Genomic DNA, 23,755 nt, shown 5'->3' with positions numbered 1-23,755 from the left:
TTGCAAGGTTTTATAATATTATAAAGGCAACAAAGTTCTGAATATTTATCAAACAGGAGCTTTGGAGTAAATATACATCATAAGCTTTGGGGCATGACTCAATCACTCCTAAGTAAAGGAAGCTTAGAAGCTTCCTTCTAAGGAAAGGAGCACAGGAATTATTTTTCCTAACAAACTTCAAAGTGTACATGTTCATGGACAACCATTTCATCATTTTTTTTGTAGAACAGAAGCAGATAAAATTACTCTCATTTTTCTTTACCACAAGTTATGATCCTGTGATATATAGGCAACAACCCATCAAAACAATATAACATTCTCTCCAGAAATAAAAGAAAGAATCATAGCTTTTTACTATATAGTTTCTAAACCAGACAAATAATTACTCAGGAGGATTTAATTCCCTCTGAGGAAGCTACCACAAAAATGAATAAAAGGGTATTTTTTTTTTCTTTCTTTCCTAATAGTTTTCATTTAGAACCTCTTGAAAGCCTTTGCTGCATTTCTGTTTTTACAGAATTTCCTAAAACTATTTCAGGTTCTGGTAAGCCTGACCTGACAAGCAACTAAAAACTAAAATGAAGGTTGTGCCTACCTTTTGCATGCCTTAAACATTTGTTTAAAAAAACCAACAACAACAAACAAAACCACCCCCAAAGAAACAAGCCACCAAATGCATTAAAAATATTTAAAAACCTGTTTCTTCCGTGTATATGTGGAGAATAGACTGGGATTTGCAAAGGCTTGAGAATATTTTATACCGTTCCTGACAGCTGGAGTTTTTAAGTTCCTTTTGCATTTTTATCCACCACCATCACCTTTTTATTATCCGAAAGTGTTGACAATATGCAAGCTAAATTAAACCCATTTCTTCCTGTCTGCCTTAAAACTCTTCCCCTTCCTTGGATATTTTATTACCTGGGTTTATCTTTGAAAGACTCAAGATCTTCAAACAGCATGATCATTTGAGGTTAATTCTATGATTCACATTTAATAGCAGAAGAAAATTCTCCTGCATCACACGACTGCAGAGAGTCTTAAATTCAGTAATACTCAGAATGGCATCTGTGGAATTTACACTTCAATCCTAAATTATATTTTAGAAACTGGCAATGGTGTATAGTATTGGTTTAGGTGTTTTTTCCCTTTGGTTATTTTTTAAATTTTACTGTTTCATCAGGAAACACTGGAATCAGCTTAAGACAATGTTGCTTCAGGTCTACGATATAAGCAAAAACATTTTACTTTTATAGTTTATAACTTCATTTCTTTCAGCTTGGAATCATGTATGGAGGAAGATTAATCACATTATTAACTGCATAATTACTCAAGTACTTAAACAGTTTTGTGGCTTTCCATTTTCTTTTTTCCCCAATTTATTAATCAGAGCACCTCATTCAAAATACACAGTGAGGACCTTCATGACAGGAGCAACATAATAAAACTGTACAAAGCTTTTTTATCACCTTAGTGCCTAAATGCCTCTAATTTATATTCTCTGCACCCCCACTGACATGAACTGACAAAATTACACCCAAATTAGTGCCGTAAGAACCACAGATACGTACCGTTAAGTGCAAATCTCTAGTAAAATTCAAATGCTTTTTGTGATGACAGAATTTGAGTGTGTTAAAATAATTATAATCTTGAGAAAAAGATTATCTTTTGCTTTGGTTTTGTATTGTCCTTCACTACACCGTAGGAGACTAATAAGACCTACAAGTTATATCATTTGCTCAATATGGACTTCTTTAAGACCAGGGTATGCTGTACACAAATATAACATCTGGAAATTTTAGCAGCGAGTCTCTGAGAAGCGTTGCTGACCGGTACAGAATGGTTTTCTGGAATCTTAAGACCTGGGTGGATTTTGCAGAAAACAACAACAAAAACCTCTCTCTGACAGAAAAGTCAGAATGTAAGTTAACATTTTATAGCTTTCAACACTGCTGAATAATAGGTAATGTTATGTAGAGGTAACTATCACCAAACAAACCAGGTAATGTTACTCCACTCCTGTGCACTACAACTTTAAACACCCAATAACAAAGTAAAGCCCAGCAAATTTTACTTCATTAAGTCTGACATGAAAATGCCTCAGACTTTCACAGAGGCCATCTTTTCCAAAATTAGCTATGAACAGTGAAATCAAGAGGACAGAGAATTATGTAGTATTGATCCATTACAATATATTTTATCCTTTAGTTTATAAATTCATGGTTTTTAAACTGATCATGTTTGAGGAGGACAAGTGTCTAAACATCACTCACAAAACTTCAAGTTACACTTACATTCATATACTTGTATTCCTCTATCCAGTAACTGATGGACAATGAGATAGATTTTCCATCCTTTATGATGCACAATGGGGTAAATACTGCATACGCATATATTTGAGCTATGTTTTACTGACACATTTGGAGATTTTTTTTAAGTGTTGAAAAAATTACTACTTTCAACATTTGTGCTAGGTCGTTACTTGAAGGTTTTAAAAGTCCTTAAGTGGATAGCATATTAACAGTGCCTAAAAGTGCTTGGTTCAAACAGCTTCAGAAGTCATGGTAAGTTTACTCAGAATAACTTCTTTATGCTATTACCTCTTATCAATACAAAGTTTTTGAGTGCAATTGCTCAAAAGTAAGTCGTGTGAAAAATAACATGCAAAGGTCTGGGAAAACCAATGGCTACTTCCAACACATGGCATTTCTGCCCAGGTCTCCATTTCTCTGTAGAAGTTGTGTATTAAAAGGTAGTAGAAAAACATACATCAATCAGTCTGAACTTTGTCCTTATTCTGTAATGTTACAAGAAAGAAAACAGACAAGCAGCATAGATTTGCACAAGAAAAGGCTACTGGAGTTGGGACAGGACAGCCATTCCTGATGCAGGAGGAAAGCTTGAGTGTACTTTGGAGAGAGGGTTCAAGGAAAGTTCAGCAATTTATCCCTGAAATATCTGACTACAAATGCCATGGACCTAATTCAGTCATAAGTAGGTGGAATTTCCTTTCAGCCAAAGCCGAGTTTGATTCTAAGGGACTCAAAAGAGCTTTAGTGGCAAATCTGAAAGACGTGTGCCCTGCAGCTTCTACTATAGTCTCCTAATTCTCTTGCTGTGCTGACCTAGTACAAGTTTCATCTACAACTGCAAGCTTAGATTATATAGGTCAACAAACTTTCTGAACAACTATTGTAAACTACTGAGTGTTTTTTATAATCATTAGATTCAAAGAACTACTTGGCAAATCTCGTATGATAGATGCAAAATATCTGGACAAGATTTGTGTAAAGAAATATTAAAAACAGGGGGAAGAACTCATTGGCAAACCTCAAAGAGGAAACAGAAATAATTTCTTAATAAAAACCAGCAAAGCAGACTGCATGGCCCTTATTAGAGCAATAAAAATGACCATATAGTTCCTATTAAAACTTCAGGGAGGTTCGAAGGATAAAATCTTTAATGCATGCGTATCTTCAAAAACATTATTTCATGCTGAAAAACAGTGTTAAACATCCTTAGAGGTTACATATTTCAGAGTATCATGTCAGTAAATGAAAAAGTTTGGTTAATAAAGAACCTTGTAGCTCTGTCAAGAGATAAACAATCTTAAGAGCTATGAGAAAAGGGAATTTAAATTACAATTTAAAATACAATACTGAATGGGATTAACACTTTACTTGGATATTTTTTATAGGTAATTGCTTCAGACCTGACTATATTGAAGCCACAATAAGAATAAAATGAAAAAGGCTGAGGATGATAAGAAGTGCCCTCTGAGACAAAAATATTTGTTCTTTTATACTAACTGGGGAAAAAAAGATGCAGAGAATAATACTTCAGAAGAGAATAGCCTCATGATGGTACAGTGTAAGTTTTGTACGAGCTCAAGAACTAACATAACAATAGCCTCCTAACATCGTTTTACTAGTTTATGAATGTAAGGAGTCCACAAGAGCACACATCTTTGCAATTATTTCAAAAAGCAAAGCCCATACAAAGCTGAAACTCCAACCTACACACTTACACAATGACAAGTGACACAGATGTCCCCATTCCCACCATTTGCTAGTATTCTACCACAAGTTGTTGTTCCTCTTAGTTGGCCTTACCTCTTCCCTCAGATTGATACAATCACTTTGTCTCTCTTTCCCTCACACCCATGCTTTCTACTAGGCTTGAACAGCTAACCACACTGGCAGTCAGGAAAATTGGAACCACTTGCCTCAATCTTTGACCAGCTTTTACTTCTGTTTCCTCCTCAAAGCTTTTCTTTATTTTGGTGACTATTGAATAATCATTAAAAAAAAAACAAACCACAAACAAATCACAAACCGTGGTGATTCTTTACTATGACTTTATACAAGGAGGTGAATGCTGTAATATGAAATAACAGCAAGCGCTATTGCTTGCATTATGCCTTTGGAGAGAATAACGAAGTAGTAGTAAAAGTGGTTAAAGTAATCCTCTAACATTTAAAAGGCATTTACCCATGGGGCAAATGAAAATCTGGGAAGTGGATGAACTGTGCAAGTCAGCATAATCTGTTTTTATTGCTTACTAAAAAACCCTTACACATTAGTATTCTTAAACAAGATCAGGCCATAAATGCCTAAACACAGTATTAAATGAATAAAATAAAGTATTATAACAATTCATATGATTTTTATAACCCATCATCACCATGCATAAGTATGTATCAGTCCATTGACTTTATTAAAAGCAAGATTCTGATCTCCCACATGCTGTTCTATTGGCATAAAAAGATCATGCAAAAGCAGCAGATGGGGTGAATAAAAAAGACAGGACAAACAACCACTGTAAACAACCACAGGCAACCCCCTCTGATGGAGAGAGTTGCCTGAAAGTGCCTAGGATGGCTTTGGGATGCAGCTCACAGTGTTACTCTTATACATGAGACCAGATGCCCACCTATGAGGCAACTTTCATGGGGAGACACTTTCTACATCATCCATTATCACTGGAAAAAGAAGGCATGCTTTCAGGGAAGCCCTGGACTGCTTAGAATATTGCTTTTTTCCACAGCTGTATCAGCAGAGCTTACAAGTATTCAAGGACAGGCTGCCATTTTAGTCGCTGCACTGGGAATTTGGACATACAAAGGATTTTGGGACACTTGTACTCTCTATCCTCTTTTTTCCCAGGCCGTACATATTGATCCTCAGATGTTTCTCCTGGTTACAAGGCCAAACATAAGCAAAAGGTTTCAAACTTACATTATTTTGGTATCCTTTTCTTATGCCAACTAACTTACATTAGTTAGAAGAATGTGATTTATATTCTCATTGCTCCTTTATTAACTCCAAACACGTCATTTTCCATTGCTTGCATAATGTTTGTGATACTAGCGCTGCCCAGACGCAAAGCCAAACACACTACAATGTAGTTCACACCATCGTCATATGTTGTTTATTTATAAAATGTTAAGTTTTCAGAATATTTATATTGTTAACCAAATGCTGATGCTCACACATTTAAAGTCTCAACCTCACTCTAGCACAGCCCATTGTTCAAAACTTATGAAGTCACGGGAGTCCTAAAAATTCTGAGCAATGAATTCAGTTGTTCAGTTACAGCTGTAAATTCTTAGCAGCCAAAAAAGATCACTGTACCTTGCCTATTTCATACTAGGAATTAATATTTTTAGCTCATCACTTACATTATTCCAAGTCAGAAAAATAAAATCTAATATTTACTATTGCTGCTACTTCTTTTTCCTTACCTTCTCATATCCTCCTTTATGTGCAGATTGATCAGTTCTTTAGGAACATGGAAAGAGAGGGTGGTCTCAGCCATCTGTTCCCGGATCCGCATCCATTTATTGTCAGAAGTAGGGAATCTATATAACTTACAGATTGGGTTTTTTAACACTGCAGAGAGGAAAAATTATATCATTGCTTTACTGTGGTTATATGACTCTTTGAAAATTTATGACAACAATTTCATCCCAAAATAATACATTATTTCCCCCTTTGCTTCCAGAATTAATTTTACAACCATTAAAATTCTATTAAAAACATTAAACTTTTATTTAATTTATTATAGTGGCATGTGGACGACAAAGTAGTACTAGTACATTAGATAAATCACATTTTACCCGCACAGTAGATATCCTGTGAATTTAGCATTTCAGTGTAGTGAGAATGTAAATTATGCTCTCTCTTCTTACACTTAAGATGCAGTTAGGAAAAACAGAATACACAAATAAACAATGAACTCACATATAGTCAATGCCATCGCTTACCATCTGCTAGAATCACTCGTATTGCTAATAAATTGCATGGGACAAGTGAAGCATGTCTCAGAGCTGAGCTATATCTAACGCATCTTCTCCATGATATGCACACACAGAAGTCCTTAATACAAATACATGGTGTGCATCTACATTGAAGGAAACTTGACCATTGACATGGTCAAGAGGATGCCATTTTAGAGTCAACTTGATCATTGACATAGTCAAGAGACTGCCACTACATAGAAATAAATATAACAATCATGTAAATACGTTACACACACTGTTCTCGGATCACTATTGTAACTTGACATAGGAAAAATCATGTTACTTGATGTCTTGGAAAGCTATGCTTAAAGTTCACCGTGGTTTTTTTATCTTAAAGCTCTCACATGTTGGTTACATTTCCATTCAGGTCTTACAATGATGATCTATAATAAAGGTGGAAAATTTCTACTCTCTCCTTTCCTTTTTTTTTCCCCTCCCTTACTCTTATAACTAATTTTCCAGAAAGAACAAATAGACAAAAAGCTGAGAAAGAAAAGTTTTGTTTGACTACTTTGATAAGCTTACTTGGAGACAAATGATTGTCATTTAACACACACATCCACTACTTCCTAACTCAGAATGACTTTGGACAGCCATCCAAATTCTCCAACAGTACCTCTCTACCAGGCTTCTGGAAAAAGCTGCCTTAGAGCAGGCTCCCATTGATCTGCCACTGAATGGTCTATAACTCAAAGGAATGCATTTCCTGTGTGCACTGCGAGGAAACTGTTGCTGTCAAAACGACATCTACTAATAGAAATTTCAGCTTCACGACTCACTGCCACCATTATTGTCTATGTAGGCTGATTTATAGAGAATGAAAAACACAGACCAAGTTATTGAAGATACACAAACTGTCTTGTCTATCTAATCAAACTGTTTTTTAACAGAAGTCCTTTAGGAAAAGCCTAAAACAAGACCATAGATTGAAAGATATCTGTAATAAAATGGTTGTTGGCAACTCATGAAGAAAGGAAAGTTGTAAATAATCATGTTTGAGTAATTGCAGATATATTGTTTTCTTTCCCCATCACTCTACTGAGATGTCTTTAACCATTAGTCTTAGATGAGAAATGGGAAGACTTTTTAGAGTAATTTACCTTTATTTATTAGTGATTTTACTTTGAAAAACTAAATTCTGATTTACTGTTATGGAATGAGCCTAATAGATGCTTGATAGCTATGGCATATGAATAACAGCAATTTTTCTTTACTACTAACACCCCAAATACCTCAATGTTTAAGCATCTTTACACACATTTTACAGTTTGAGAATCCTCACCACACAGACTTAACTATTGTCCACTACAAAAAACCCCACATCTCGAAGTCCTGTGCCTATGATCAACTTACACTCAGTGTCTGGGCTTTATTATATTACTTGATTAAAATATGCTATAATGGTTTCCTATTTTCCTCCTCTTTTGCTGAGATTCTTCTAATTAAAGAAATTGGTTTTGTCAATAATACTGACAGCCTCTGTCAATCGACAAAGTAGACACATGGCACCGATCATCTTCCATTAATAAGACAGAGAATGACAATCTTCAGATGTCAGGGAGAGCTCAAGAGACTAAGGGCTATTTCAGATCTACCCTTAAACAGAAACCTGCCAAAACAAATGATAATTTTGGGTTCATTTGGGGGTTGGGGTTTTTTCATTTGTCTGGGTTGGGGTTATTTTGTGTGTGTGGTTTTGGTTTGTTGTTTTTTTTTTTTTTTTTTTTTTTTTGTAGTGCCACCTGTTCACTAGTAAGCAGGCTGATCCTTTTCACCAGAACGTTTCAAATGATGATGCCTCAGACACAAAAGGCTCTCTTCGCTATTTTACCTTTTTATATCTGCTTCCTAAGAAGTTATGAAAGGATGTTTTTCCAAGAACAGCCCTTAGATTTGCACTCAGAATCTATTACGTTCAAAATTTCACATTTGTCTGTGAGAACCTAATGCACATACGTATTCCACAATCTCTTTCCTCCATATCCACACTATCACCACTACCATCACAGGAAAACCCCAAAAGCAAACAAAATCACAACAGGACTGCAGCATGATAGCAAGGGAGACTAGAAATTACTTTGAAAATGTGGATCCAAAGTTGTGACTTTTGTCATTGTTAGAATTATTAAACCACTCTTCAGGTACTATCCTCCATTTTCAGATGGGGATAATCTCAAGTGTGTTGCAAGTTTTAAAACATGGCCAAAACCTCTGTCCAGGGGTTTATGAAGAAAATTTCATTTACAAACTCAGAAAAAAGCCTGGGAATTTTGTTTTCACACAGAATCTAAATAATTCCCATCTGCAGTATTGCTACAACTTGAGATTGTCATTAAAAGCTGCACAATACTTTATGTTTTTCTTATAAACAGAGCTACTGAAGTCATGCGATTCCATAAAAATCTCAGATGTGTTTTCCTTTCCAATTAAAACAATAATTGCTTTATAATTACAACAAGTTGTCTAAAAAACAAATCCAGAAGGCATGTAAAACCACCTAAACAGTAAGAATGGCAAGACTAGATTTGGATTTTATAAAAAGTAGTTATTAAAATGAGTGAGAGTTTCATAAAGGTAGTCCTTCCTGTATTTAGATGGTGATCATGAAAGGCACTGGAAAAAAAAAAAATTCCAGATGAACTGCAGTGGTTAAAAAGAGAAAAACTCTATTTTAAAAGCCTTTCTCTATAGCATGAAGCCTGAAATCCAATGCTATATATTTAACCATCCATATTTTTGGACATTCTCATTTTTAAATTTAAAGACCTCTGTGCTTTTTATTCCGTGCAATATCCTTCACATTGCTTCCCCTGCAAGTAAAATAAAAAATTAATAGAAGATTGAATACTCCGTTTTCATTTTTGTTCCCTATTGAACATAGATCAAAGCATACCGCTGCCATATACTAATTTACTAACAGTGTTTCTATTTATATCTTCCTTTGTAGGATAGGTGTATTATGCATATCATCTCAGGAAGAATAATTTCAGCTTTCTTAATTTTTGCTTAATTTCAGTTACTTTTATTCCCTTTCTTATTGTAAAGCGCAATATGTTTACATGCAAACAATTGCCAAACTCTGCTGTGTTATAAATAAATAACTGAATTTTGAGACACACAAATTCAATCTCTTGGGGTATAAATGGAATAGTGATAAGCCTCTGTGAAATATGATACTCATTCCCACTCACTCAGTAAGTGCCTCATAACTCACTTGAGGGCTGCGAGTTCCTTATATTAAGATTTAAATTTCAGAAGAATGCCAACGTGCATCTCTGCCTACAGGCTTAAAGATTCACATGGGGTATTTTTTCAGTTTCATAGTTTTGAAGGCCTGACAGATAACATGAGACAGAAAGAACCAGAAATCTTTACAACAGTATACACATGTACTAAATACATATGTATATGGAATATATACTGTACTGTAGATGGTTCTGTATGTACACAACAGGGAAAGTAGTGCAGGCAATGATGATGTTATCAGGTTGCCTGTAATACACTTCTACCACATTATTGATACTGTTTCCTTTCCCTTCAGTCCTTGTTTTTGATTGCTTTTAATTTTACAACACTGAAATCTGTCTGGCTTAAACTGATCATTTTTCAAAATTTTCATTTAAGATGGTCCAGCTGCACAGAATGAGGCCAGAAATCTGCAACAGAAAGTTCTGTGCTTTATAAACTTAAATTTTGACAGTAAATCTTTTACAGAGATGTGCATTTTACTATGTCCATGGGAATCCACTGAGATCTGACAACAACATAGGCCTTGGGAAAGAAATCTCACTATGTAAAAACTCAAAAAGTTGAACTAAGTACCTCATACGTGCACCAAAGGTCTACCTTTATTGAAAATTCTTGCATCCTTTCCAGCTTCTAAAACCAACAAAATTATGCACATGTCATTCCTACAGAGTGGATAAATACATTTTTGGAGCAGAGCTAGCACGTGGTACAATACGCTGAAGGGCAGCGCTGGTACTCATATTAGAAAGCCAGTCTCCAGGCAACACAGAGAGCTTTGGATCCGCATGAAGCCCAGTCATGGAAGCATGCTGGGGAAGAAGTCTGACTGGTTGGGCAAAGAGACTGAGAGTACAAAAGGAGAGCTAAAATTTTCTAAGGAAAGAAATTAGGAATTTAATAAAAAGAACGGGACTGACAAAACCTGGAACTAGTGCCAGGTGTCAGCAGGGAAGTGGAGGCAATGCCCAGGTGAAAAGAAGTCACAAGTACAGGAAACAGACTGAGGAATAAGTATTTATTAGAACAAACTTCCTGTGACTGAGAATTCTTTCCAATATCCTGCCTGCTGTCGTTTCTTGCTTATGCATCTGCAGTTCTGCTCTTTCCCCTCAACTCTTTTAAAAAAACAAAAAATGACAAAACACTTCCATAGTACGTTTGACTTTATAAACCTAGCAATGTTGAGTGGGGGGTTAGGTTTTATATTCTGTGTTTGTACATGAGAACAATAAATATAGAAATGTTAAGTGTTGTCTAGATATACTGTAGAATCATGTGCAAACACTCTTGACAAAGTGATCTAGACTTCATTATTCATAAAACTGACAGCGACCTTGGAAGTTCCAACAGTACCAATAAAGTACACTGCCTAAATTACAGCATTTCCCCACCCAAAAAAACCCAAGAAGCCGCCCCAATCAAACCGACGCAATGGAGGTGGCAAATTGAAAAAAATCAGTTGTGATTCAGTAACATTTTCTCTGACCAGACATGTCATTTCTTTACGACCCACTTATCTGGATGACATACAGAATCAGAATCAAAGAATGGCTGCACTGAGTTAGACCAAATCGTTCAACTGGTTCTGTATCTTGTCTCCAAGAAGAGCCATAAATAGACACCTAGAGATGCAAGATACTCTCCCTGCCTCCAGCTATTTTCAGTTCAGGAATTTCAGGAGCCAGATGTGGTTCCTGTGCATTTAGTAATTCTCAAGGAGTATCTTTTCCTCCAACATATATAGTCTCAAATTGAACCAATGAAAAGTAATGGCAGTTTTAAAGAATTTTTTTTCCCTGCTTCTGATCTAGACTCAACAAATCACAGAAAAAAAAATTTACAGCATTGACAAATACATGGAGAAATCTATTTTTTTGGAGGTTTCTAGTGCTTCCTTCAAACTGCAAAGCTAGTCTAGTAAGTCTTCTGTCCTATCAGTGAAGTCATATGAAAAAGTTTCAGTAAAGGTTTTAAAAGGTTTCAAAACTTCAGTAACATTTCTCTTCAACTGTATGCAGCAAATACATAGAATTCTTGACAGCGCTGTAGTTTCAGATGACCCATATAACTTATTTGTGACGTTGTTACAGTAGAGTAATGGAGATTCATAAACTTGGGCTAATAAAACTTTTATGGTGCAGCATATCAGCATGTAATATTTCTCAGGATAATGAAAGAGAAATAGATCTATTCCACACTGTACACTCAAGCCCAGAGTTGACCTAGAATTGAGAATGCCTTGCCAACAGCTTCCTTCATTTTAGGACATACAGCTTCCAGATCAAACTGAAATGGCCACTTCATCAGCTGTGAGAGAGATTAATTCTCCAGGGTATTCAGTTGCAAATAATGCATAATTACTTTAACAGAATGTCGTGCAATGACATGACAAAAACTTATGAGGTTAATTCCATGCCCACTGAAGTCACTGACAGTCTTGAAAATCCCTGAACAGTAAAGATGTAGGAGTGGGAGATTTTAGCGGTGTTTCAGAAAGCATAACTGACATTTATGAAAGTTGTCCTCACATTTCTCAGTAAAATGATACTGTCAATTATGTACAAAACATTAAAATATTAAACTTAAAAATTTGTGCATCATTTGAAGAGTCTTTTAAGAGGTCTGCCCCAAATCTTTGTGATTTCTTCAGGTTGTAGGTTGTAACAGTCATCTTTTATGGATGTTAGAATACTTACCTGCATTTAATGAAGGCAAGTTGTCTTTACCACTTATGCCTTCAGTGGCTGTACATTCACGAACCAATGCACACTACAAAAGAAATGCAACCACATATGTAGCACATTCAGGTGTCACAAGGAAATTCACAGCAGTTTATAAATAGTAGACTGAAAAACATCACTGATAATATAACTTCCCAACCCTTAATTATTATTTACATGTTTATCTTTATATTTCTGTTCCAATATACTGTAACACATATGATCAGCTATTCCATAATAAATCAGAAAGGTTTTCTACCCATACAATGGCAGAGGTTAAAATAATTTTTGAAAAGTTCTGTGCTTTCAGAGAGGTTTCTTTTGACAAGGCAGTTTTCACATGCACAGTGTCAGAAAGGACTCCATGAATTTTTAAACAAGGGAAAAGTAGGAATGACAAAAAGCCTTTAAAATGTGCTTGCAGTTTGTGATTAAAGTAATTTGTTATACAAGCGAATTGAAAGATTTCTGTAATAAGATTAATGAATAAAAGTATAAAAAGTTTATGGAAAAATCAACTGGTGTAAGCCTATGTTAAATGCACTAGGATGTATACTTTTAATGCTCCTCCTCTCCCCAGTCAGGAAAAAACGAGATAGCCTCTAAAGGTGATAGGGAGCTCTGTTCCCAGGGCTTCTCCAGTTCTCTTGCAGAGCTTGAAGCAAAGAGCAAGACATGATGTACTCTCTATCAGCTGATAGCTCAGATTGAATTTAACTATTGCCTTACTCTTCCATGAGGAATTCCCTGCACATAGTTTATCTACTGAGTTAGCAACCCTAATTCAGATCTTACTTCTTTTAAGTAATTCAATAACTCCACATTCTCATAATTGCATCCTCACTATGAACATATAAACTAAGACTCCATGATGAAACACCATGATGCAACTAATCTACAAAAGAAAGGACTCCTGTAAAGAGCACAGAAAATACAGCTATCACAAGGCTGGTCTTTCTTGACAAGTATTAGAACCCCCTAAAAAGATACTATTAAAGCCTTCTGGCTCCCCCAAGCTAGACACAGCTCATTAATTGCATTTCAAATCATTGTGAGAAGTCTTTTTCCACATTTTGAAATGGAAGAATTGCAAAATGAATGAGAAGGCTGAAAAAACAGTTCATGTTGCATATCTTGTAGAATTTTTACAGTACAAAACCATAACGATTTCGCAGCATTTGTTGGCTTCTTTGGAACTGGTCCCACTGGTCCATTGTTTTAAAAGACTGTTGAGGTCCTTTGAGAATAATGGTGAAAAAAGAAGTGTAAAACCTATCCTCAGAGGCTGGCCCAAAAGCAGACTGCTTTGGCCAAGAAGAAAAGATATTCAGAACAACACCCTTTTCTCAAAAAATACATTTTTATACGTTACTTCCAAACAAAAAAACACAGTCCTTAATTTTACATTCCCTATAGCATTACCTAAAGTAGATTTTTTGGGGGTTTTATGTGTTTTTTTCATGAAGAGCAGAATACACCATAGTGTATAGCAGTACACCATAGTATGAGGTCTGCAAAAATTCGGTCAGTGAGAATGGGGCTGCAGAGGCAGAGATAACAGGAGGAGGCAATTCTGTACGGGTACATCAGTTGCCATCAGTCAGGGACCCAGTTAAAGAGACCTTTTTATTAACTGCCAGTCATTCAAACCCCAGTTTCCTCTGAGCAGTCATTTCTGTATCTCTCCCAAGCCCAAACCTCTTGCCATCATAGAGACAGCCAATCCATTCCACCCTCCCTCCTTTGGTTCTCCATCCCTCTCAAATCCACATCCCCCATATAATCTCCAGCTCCAGTCTCCACCACTTTTGCCTCCAACAACCTGACTACTGAAGAGCATTTTTGCTCTTTCTGAGCCCTTCTGTCCTTCCTCTTGTCCCACACCACGAGTACCCCAACTCAGAATCCCTACATACACCCTCTGGTCAACGCTGCCTTGTGCTAGCACGCTGAGGCACCACCGCTGCGCCATCCCTCCTGCTGATTTTCCCCACCACTGTGTGCTCCCATGAAATGCAGCTGAACCTGCCCCTTTGCAAGGGGATTCACCTCTTCTTTGGCTTGCCTGTCTGTCATTCTTTCCACGTTTTCAGTATTGTGGGCACAGGTTGCACATAAAAATCCACGTGAACAGGACTTCAAGGGCAGAAAACAGAGGAACTGTCCAAGGGAAAAAGAAGTCAAATTCATGGTGTCGCTATGGACAGGTTTTTGATCAGGACTGATTAAATATGGTCAGTTAAGGTCGAAATCAGCTCTTTTTTTCCTAAAGAAGGGGAGAGACTAGGAAACTGAGCATAGAGTATTGCTCTGTTCATTTTCATGAAAAACAATTTTTAGTTTAGAGAGATTAGGTGTACAGAGTACTTCAGAAATTTTTGATTAAGTTCTTAACCCAATTTGGAATTAGTAATTTAAACATTTGGTACAGCTGATCATTCTAATTAACTTTGTGCAATGAACCAAGTTTCTACCTTTTGATCCTGGGCATCTGTTGTGATGTGGTCCGTTTCCCCATCCTCTAGCTCTCCCATCCTCACAAGATTGACTTCAATGGTACCAACTGTCTTTCCACCATCAGAAGTTCTGGAAAAACAAACCCATGACATTCGGTCATCTGCAGCATTGCACTCCTTCAGTAAAAATATCGTCAGTAAACATTTAGTCCCCTCTCCGTTCCATATAGCTGCAGTCACCTGTATTGAACTCGTTATTTACGATAAAGCAAATGTTAACAATAAGGCATATTGTATTTCCTCCAAATTCTTTATAGCAATGAAAGTTTTCATCACGAAACTGAGGATGGATAAGTGCTATAAATGGTGGAAGAATCCATGAACATTGCCAAGTTTTTATTCTAGACATTATTCTGTCTGTGGACCATCAGAGAAAGGGCTACAACATATTGCATCACTTACGACCTGCAATCTCAACACACAGTACACTGCTTTGTTTCCTAACGTAATCTGTGAAGAAAGAACATGCTCAGTATATTAATAAACCTCCTGCTGAAATAAAATAATGAATCAGTCCCATTTCTTTAACTATATGGGAGAAGATAATATAGTTCCAGGTGAATTCCTTTATTATCATCTCTGCAAATAGTTTACTTCCAATTAAGCAAAAATAAATAGGAATTCAGATTTACGTCTCCAGAGTACTGCTCACTACCTTTTAGAAGAAACAAGGGTTTAAATTCCAAAGAGATACTGAATGCTTTTTCAGCTTTTGCTGGTAGCAAAACACCAAGGTTAATGGCACAATCTCCCCACTCTGAACAGCTGAATTTTTTGAAGGGAAGGAAAGAAAGGTAACAGACCATTTATTAATAATGAGGAAAGTGTAACAACAATCACCAAGCAAAAATCGGCAAAAGGAAATTACAAGAATAAGTTTAGCAAAATTGCAAAAGCCCAGAGAGGAAGAAGAATGGAAACAAAGGGTTTTGGGGCCATACTGTGTATAATCTTAAAAATGAAGACAAAGAGTGATGAAGCAGGACATAGAAGAGGGACAAGAGGGCTGGCAAATAAAAAAAAAGAAAAAAATTACTTTCAGAAACAATAATATTAGAAAAAAGTGTTTCCATTAAAAACTGCCACATTGCTAGGACAATCCTCACTGCAGGAAAACATCAAAACCCCCTTCAACACAGACCCCCTTCCAGAACTTCAAAAAATAGCCCTCACATTATATTAGTAAGGTGTATTGGGTCTGGCTGAGATGGAGTTAATTTTCCCCGTAGCAGTCCTCATAGTGCTGTGCTGTGTATTGGTAGGGAGCAAGGTGTTGATAACACACCAGTGTTTTGGCTGCTGCTGACCAGTGCTCACACAGCATCAAGGTGCTCTCTCCAACATTTCCCCCCTCACCAGTAGGCTGGGAGTGGGCAAGATCTTGGGAGGTGACACTTCCTGATTTCCGGGAAGTGGCCGGCCATCATCTGCTGACGGGAAGTAGAGAATAAATCTTTTGTTTTGCCTTTGCATGGCCTTTTCCTTTATTAAACTGCCTTTATCTTGAAAAAAAAAAGTGTGTGCTTTTTTCCCCCCTTCTTATTTTTCTCCCCTCCTTGTCCTGCTGAGGAGGGGCATGATAGAGTGGCTTGGTGAGCACTGGCGCTCCAGCCAAGGTCAACCCACCACATAAAGGAGGGAAAAAAATCCCCCAAACACCCTTCTTTTCATTTTACCAACAAGGAAAAAGACTGCAGTCCGAGCACTGGCCTGCTGCTGCACCTGCGTGCCTGGTGCGGTACTACATGGAGGTACCACCCCAGGCCCAGCTGGCACAGTGAGGCTCTGGGAACTGAATCCCACTGCCTCGGGCGCCGAGAGCCCCCGAGGAGCACCGCGCCGACATGCATTGCCTTCCGCGGCGCTCAGGCAGGGCAGGCCCAGCTCAGTTTTGCCGTGCTGCCTTCTGCCATGCGCTGGCTTTCCCAGAGTGCTTGCTCATGCCCCAGGTGGGAGGACCCTGCCTCTGCGTTGAGCTCCCACAATTTTACATAACCTGTATTTCTGCATGCAGTATAAGGCATTAATTAAGTCAGAGTATACCAGCTCTTTACACTGACTAAAGTTAAGCACATACGTTAGTCTTTTCGGGCATGGATACTTATTTATCATGCTAAATCAAAACTTTCATTTTTTACAGTAAAGTCTCAAAATATAGCTATCCCCAAGCTTCAAATTTAAATAATTACTTTGGTTGCAAACTGTCATGCTTTAATATGCAACTCGGTAGAATACACTCAACTTGCAACTATACAAATTAAGTATGTTCTTATATAAAACCTTACAAAATACACATAATTCTTCATATTTTACATGTGTCCCTACTTCATTTGCTCTAAGCCAAATTCATTAGTGACAATAAAATAAGGGAACAATTAAAAATGAACCAATTCCAGATAGCCTTGCAACCAAAGAAACCTACGCTGATTAACAAAGTATACAGAAGTAATGAGGAAGAAGGGTTCAATGTCCAAAGGGTGTTTATGAGAAAAAAAATACATAATCATTTTGAAATGCATGAGAACAACTTAAGTGTCTTCTGAACGAAGAACATTTCCCTGAGTTGCTACAGCTCAGTGGTTTGACTTCATTTGTTTTCTCCTTCCTGTGTCAAACCAGCATGGAAACTAGGCTACCTCAACAAATGGACTACAGCATTTCCAGGGAGAAAGGGAATAAAACAGATGTTAGCAAATCACATATACCTTTAAAAATCAGAGTAAATGTGTAGCTATGAGACTGAAAATTTTTCAGCAGCTTAACGTGTCCTGATCGAAGTGTCAAGTGGATGACATCATTACCAGGCTGACTTAAATATGCAACAGCACTTTGCTGTTATCCTGGTCTGAAAGGAAAAATCATATTCACTTGACTTCCAGAAGTAAAATCCTACCCATCCTTGTTTTAGGGAACACATTTTTCTAAGGCCAAAGAGACCTGCAAGTCTGAGACTGACATACATAAAACAAATCTGATTTAAAACTACATCAGGGTAAAGTAAGAGTATAAAAAAAAAAAAAAAAGTTGAGTAAAACAGAACTCAATTTGGAAATGAACTGATACAAGCCAATGAGGCATGTTACTCAAGTAAAACAAAATAAAAATGGAAATGCCAGTTACACTTTCTCAGTCCTTGTCTCCCTTTCTTTAGAACACTAAATACTCCCCCTCATTGCTATTATTAGAGGCTTGGCCTCAGTACAGCAGTGAGCATGAGCAGCTATATGTATTTTGAAGCTTTCTCCATACATGTTTAAAAAATAGGATTGGTCTAATTTCACTTTATATCAATTTTTTCAATGATTTTCTTCTGAAAAATCACTCCTGGTCTAACACATATGTAATATTACAATCTGAAACATGCAGTGTCTGCAAGAGAAGGTAATGCAACAGAGAAACACTAAACAGTGGGACTATTGCATTGCAGTTGTATTCCTTCCTCCATTTCTCTTTTCTTTCCACATGGAAATATGAAAACGCAATTTAAAAAAATAAAACCCCCAAAGTTTCTTTTGAATGCTACAAGCACACAAATCAACAAAGAGCTCTATAAATGTCCAGGGAGAAACCATCATTAGCTATGTCAGACACTGAATTTAAAATACCACTGGTGCATGTGAGTCTTCAAACAACAGACATGTCATGCATTTAAAACTTTCAAGCAACATCATGAGATTAAAATTTTGCTTGAAAGAAAATTAAAAGTGAGAAACAGAAGTGATGCAGTGAGAAAAATTAAAAAGCCTAGTAATCATACTTAAATAAGATAAAAATCTATGTTATTTTACTTTGCACTAACAGAAACAGTATTGCACATGCGCACGCACACATACAGGTATACGCTTCATGCCATTTGCCTGGACAGACAGGAAGAGAGAATCTCACACACACACACTGTTCAACAGAGCATCGGGAAAATAATTAATTGGTTTTAGAATATTTCGTAATGCATTAGGATAGAAACAGTTTATTTGCTTTAGTTAATAAAGCTGAAAAGCGCACTCTGCACTCACATGGAGCAGTGAAAACTGTCCCTGCATCAAATTGTTTACAGTCATGCGACAAGAAATACTACAGACACACAGGACAAAGGATTGCACCTTTACAAACCTGCATAGGGATAGAGGGGATAGAAAATACAGCAATAAGAATAAAAAAAGTGTCCATGTAAAGAAGCCCATGTATGGCTCAAACTCTAGCTGGCTTATGGAGCTGGAAAATTGATGATTTTTTTAGTAGCCTGGGACAAGGAGCACCAATCGCCTGGTATCTGTCCACAGAGCATCTGCATTTGGAATATGACCAATGAAAACAGGAAAAAGTGTTACAAGAGTGATTTCTAAACCAGATTTAGAATCCAGTGTCATAGGATGTAGGCTTTTGCAGCAAAGCTGGCAATGTTTCAGTCTATCCCTAACCACTGAGTCCAACACAACTGCATACTGCAGCGCTCACTCCACCTACCACAGCCATAGTCCTGTGACAGTCTACGCTCACCTAAGCTGGAGCCACCAAGGACCCATCTTCTGATGAACCCTGTGGAGGTGATTGAGTGAAACAGTATGTTTTGAACTTTAAAAAAAAAATACTTCTATTAGTGTTAAAAGCAACATTGTTCTACTTGCTGAGTCAAACACAAAGACTTTTGAAGCCATCATGAAATCTGCTCAGGTTTAAAACCACACTTACTAATGCTTCTAATATGAATTTAAAGTTTATCATCCATATGGATTTCCTTACCATCCCAAGTCCTTAAGGATCACCAGGTCAGTATCAGTTCCCTCAAATGTGAGGGAAGGAGCTAGCCAGCACCAGCATGAGCAGCAGCAATATGTGCCCACCTTAATACTTCTGGTGATAAAAGGTTGCCCCAGGCATCCAGAGAGAAAGAAGGTAAGGAACTAGTGATGGAAAAGCAAGTGAGCTAGATGAACTGAGAATAGCAGCCATTTGCCTCCAATGCTGTTCTCATCAAGTCTCATTGCTGCATGTTGAGTATGCAAATTTAGGCCTGCTAATTGGTTCCCAGGCCATACCTTTCTTCAAAAAAAAAAAAAAAAAAGGGCTCAAGAACACAAGGAGAAGCAGACTATGTATTTGCATAGCTACATTGATTATAAATGACAAAGCAAGCAACTGCCTGAAAAAGCAAACTGTGTGACTTCGGCTAGCAGACGGCCCCTTTCTCCAATGCATAATACACAATAAATGCAATTAGTACAGACTAACATAGAGATTGTCATAAAATAATTTTCTCCACTGATGCAATATATTTTGAAATATGCAAGCACAAAACTATTTTACTTGCATAGAAATGTTTATTTTGTGAATTCACAGTGGAGCCTACTGCAATTAATACCGTCTTTAAACAAGCCCACTAGTAAATAACATGGTTGCATTCTAAGATAAATAAAGTTTTGTGCTGTTCAATTCCTTCTCATTTTTCATGATTTCAATGTACTGTTGGTTAAGCTTGATGTCAGAACAAGTTTCACCTCAACTGTACAGGACATTTGCCTGACTTATAAAGCCAAGCCATTGTCCACCTGCTACCTAGGGTGGATGACACGACATGAAGCAGCCAAGAAGCAATTTCAGGATGGAGACCAAGTAAAACTAGTGGCAGGCAGACTTGTACTGAATTTTAATAGGGAAAAGCAGCTACATAGATAGTATTTTATAGTCATCATTTGCTAAGGAAGTTTTATGTACATAAATGACTGCAAAAATTAGTGTGATAATTAGTAGCTGCTTTCAAATTTTCTCTAGTTAATTAAACATTGTGAATGTATCTATTACTGAAGTGTAGTTACACATCTTCTGGCCCACTGAACGACAGGTGGTTGGAGGACAGCATTAGGAGGGAAGGAAGTTGGGGAGACTTTCTTTAATGGAGTCTTGCAGTTATTCTTTCGAGCTTTCCAAAAATAACTATGGTTTATTCCCTTTATTTAAAGGAAAGAGGTTAATCTGCCCAAGACTAATGAAAATAAGACAGCTAAAAAAAGCAGATTGATAGACAAATAGATATTGTCCAAGAGGTCAAGCACAGCCACGTGTCTAAAGAAAGTCTGTATGGTACACGATTGACAGACATCCACAGGCACATTCTCTCCGATAATCTGTAGAATTCATGCACTCCATCCTGGTTCTTGGTTTTGTACGGTTAGCTCCATTGCTATAAAGTTCCTGCTTACAGCGGACAAAAGATCCGTGTGGTATTAATATTACCCTAGTTTCATATTGAAGTAGCCTACTTACATTTTTGTAATGCCTACTAAGAGGAACATCTCAGACAGATGGACCTTATTTTTACAGAGAGCACAGAAGAGCACTATTATCTTTTTCCTTTGCTGCTTCTTACATGTAACTTACTGGAAATCATACCAAAAATCACCCAAGCTAAAGAGGACCTTCCTGGAAACAGGGCAAACTACCACCACAGAGGAAGCAGCTAATGGAAGGACTAATTGGTAGCCCTTTGCAAAAGGCCATAGACCTCTACCAAGCAAAAAACCCCACATTATGCTGTTCTTAAAAGAAAGACATGGTAAAAAAAATCCTCTAAACTGAACTTTAAATGTAAATTAACTAAAAAAAAAAAAAAAAAAAAAATCAGTATTAATTACTAAAATAGCCATCAGTGTATCTAACTCATTTACAAAGAAAAAAGGATGTATGCTTGCTTTTTTTTTTTTAATTGGATACACTGCAACATATAGTCAATATGAAGAAATATTCTGCTACCAAATACAGCTTTTGTTTTATTCAATAGCCCATTTTATCCTGTTCATCATCACAACCCTATGAGAAAGCTGGAAGCAAGTGGTATTGTATTACCATTGCAAAATGAAATATTCAAGTCTATGGAAGGCATTTCTGGTTTTAGAAATTTCATATTGGAAACTGCAATCCCAAGTCTATAGTAACTAAATTCCTCTGCCAACATCAGTTGTGTACATTGTCAGCATCAAAGCAATTCTACAAATTGACCTGTTCAGGTTTTGATGATTAGATATAGGTGCACACATCTACAATAAACATTCAGCCATCAGTTTAGGGCACCTTTACAGAGAAAAAAGGACAATCAAAACAAAAATTTCTTTTGTGAGGTTTTGTAACTTGTGTCCCTGATTGCTGTTAAGGTACAACAGTGGGGAAAGGGAAAAAGAGTACAGTTTGTCAACACTAAGGAACTGCAGATGTATGCCAGCCCTCCACAAAATAACTGAGAAAAATACAAGAATATTCCTTTAAAAACACTTTTATAGTGTTACATTGTACCTCAGACAATAGCAAGACATAATAACTGAGAAAAAAACCAACAAACCAGTGAAAAAGTAACCAGATTCTATAATTACACCAATATTTACAGGGCACACCACAGAGCTGTTTCCAGATCCTTAAATCTCTACTTCAGATCTGACAAAGGAGTATCCCTATCACAGGCATTCCCTGGTAAACTCCCATCCAAAGTACATCAACAAGAATTAAATAGAATTGCATGCCCTGACAAGGCCCTTGGTATATCCCCTATCCTCCTGAGGGGTACTAATATGATAGGGCAATTAGAGGAAAACAAGTTTAGATTACTAGACTGCTCTGGTTAAACTGCCATTGAAGAAATGTGGATAATTTCTACTGATTTTGTACTGCTTAATGACCACAATCAGGAAATAATCCCTGATAATAATTTTTCTTTAAAAAAAATCCAACCAACTAAAAACTACCATTTAATGTATCTGCAAATTAATTTGAATTGGTATAATATTTGTCTTCCAGTGTTAGTTACACAAAGTGGACATACGAGACTAAAAATATTAATTATAAGCAAATCTGAAAAGACCTAGAGGTTCAGCTGAAACTAACCTGGCAATCTGTCATCTACTGCTTATTAGTTATCCATCTAGAACATTCTGTTTACAAAATAGATGGGTTAGATACGAAGTACTTCTTTTCAAAGTTTTCTGAAACTTTACATTCTGTCAATTATTATGGCACCTGTCAGAGGCATTCTTTCAGATCAAGTTTTCAATATGTCAATCAGAGAGGCAAAGTTTGTCCCAAAAAAACTTGAGACAACTTGAAATTTTATAAGAACAGACTCTTACAAGCACTAAGTTAGTATTTGTTTATCTAGCCATACATTTACCTAGAGAGTAGTCAGTTCACATTTTATCTGATCAGTTTTGTTTGTTAGAAAACAAAGTTATCTGCTTTTTAGGCATGGCATTTTCTGTGTTTGGGAGAAATTAAAATCAAGGCATTTTGTTAACTTTGCCCTGTAACCTACGCACATGTATGCAACTACCACTGCTATAATAGGAAGGCAGGTGCAGTAATAAAACCCAAATACTTCAAGAAGTTTCCGTTTGAAAAAACTGCAGTGTCCTTGACATAGTGACAGTACCACATCGCTGAATGGGTCATAACTGGGCCTTCAGCCAAATCAAGGCTGGCTTCATGTACATAGCATAAAGAATGTAACACAAATTTTCTACAGCACCTATGTACAATACCCCAGGCAGGACACATACCAGTGTCTCAGTTTTCCTAGTCACAGCTTCTTTCCTCCCAAAATTTTGCCTATGTAGAAACATTGGGAGTTTGGGCGGTTGCTCTATGAAGCTTACCTGTACCTACCCAGTAATCCCAAATAAGGCTCCATTGTGCTTGCAAAAATCAGCTCAACAAAATCCCCGCACTACATAAAGTCCAATGAATTAATTCTGAAAATCATCCTCTAAAAGGCTTACCCTAGCCTTCAAAATTTTTTGACTTGTATCTTGAGTCATCTTAAGCCATGCAAGTTAGTATCAGGGGTGAAAACTGAATTTTTTTTTCTTCAGTGCACAGCTTTTCAGCCCAGCCCTGGTTTTTGAACACTGCCTCTGACTCTCCTGTAGTTCTGTACCCTGCGTCACTAGAGTTGTACATCACCTTCCCCACTGCAATTTGACTTTGGGTGCATG

At 37.0% G+C, this 23,755-nt stretch overlaps 1 protein-coding gene across 3 annotated transcripts in view; it reads right to left on the bottom strand.

The window, feature by feature from the left end:
- The window catches only part of INPP4B (inositol polyphosphate-4-phosphatase type II B), a 346,423-nt gene that overhangs the window by 102,306 nt on the left and 220,362 nt on the right, over positions 1-23,755 (bottom strand). For all 3 annotated transcript variants that reach the window (XM_054824339.1, XM_054824341.1, XM_054824340.1), the window contains exons 10-12: positions 14,742-14,853; positions 12,244-12,316; positions 5,741-5,888 (exon numbers count right to left, since the gene is read on the bottom strand). In XM_054824339.1, the coding sequence (XP_054680314.1) occupies positions 5,741-5,888; positions 12,244-12,316; positions 14,742-14,853 (333 nt within the window). The remainder of the gene's footprint in view (positions 1-5,740; positions 5,889-12,243; positions 12,317-14,741; positions 14,854-23,755) is intronic.

This window comes from Grus americana, chromosome 4, assembly GCF_028858705.1.
Source record: "Grus americana isolate bGruAme1 chromosome 4, bGruAme1.mat, whole genome shotgun sequence".
In the NCBI taxonomy this organism is placed as follows: domain Eukaryota; kingdom Metazoa; phylum Chordata; class Aves; order Gruiformes; family Gruidae; genus Grus; species Grus americana.
This window is presented reverse-complemented; position numbering and strand designations above follow the sequence as displayed.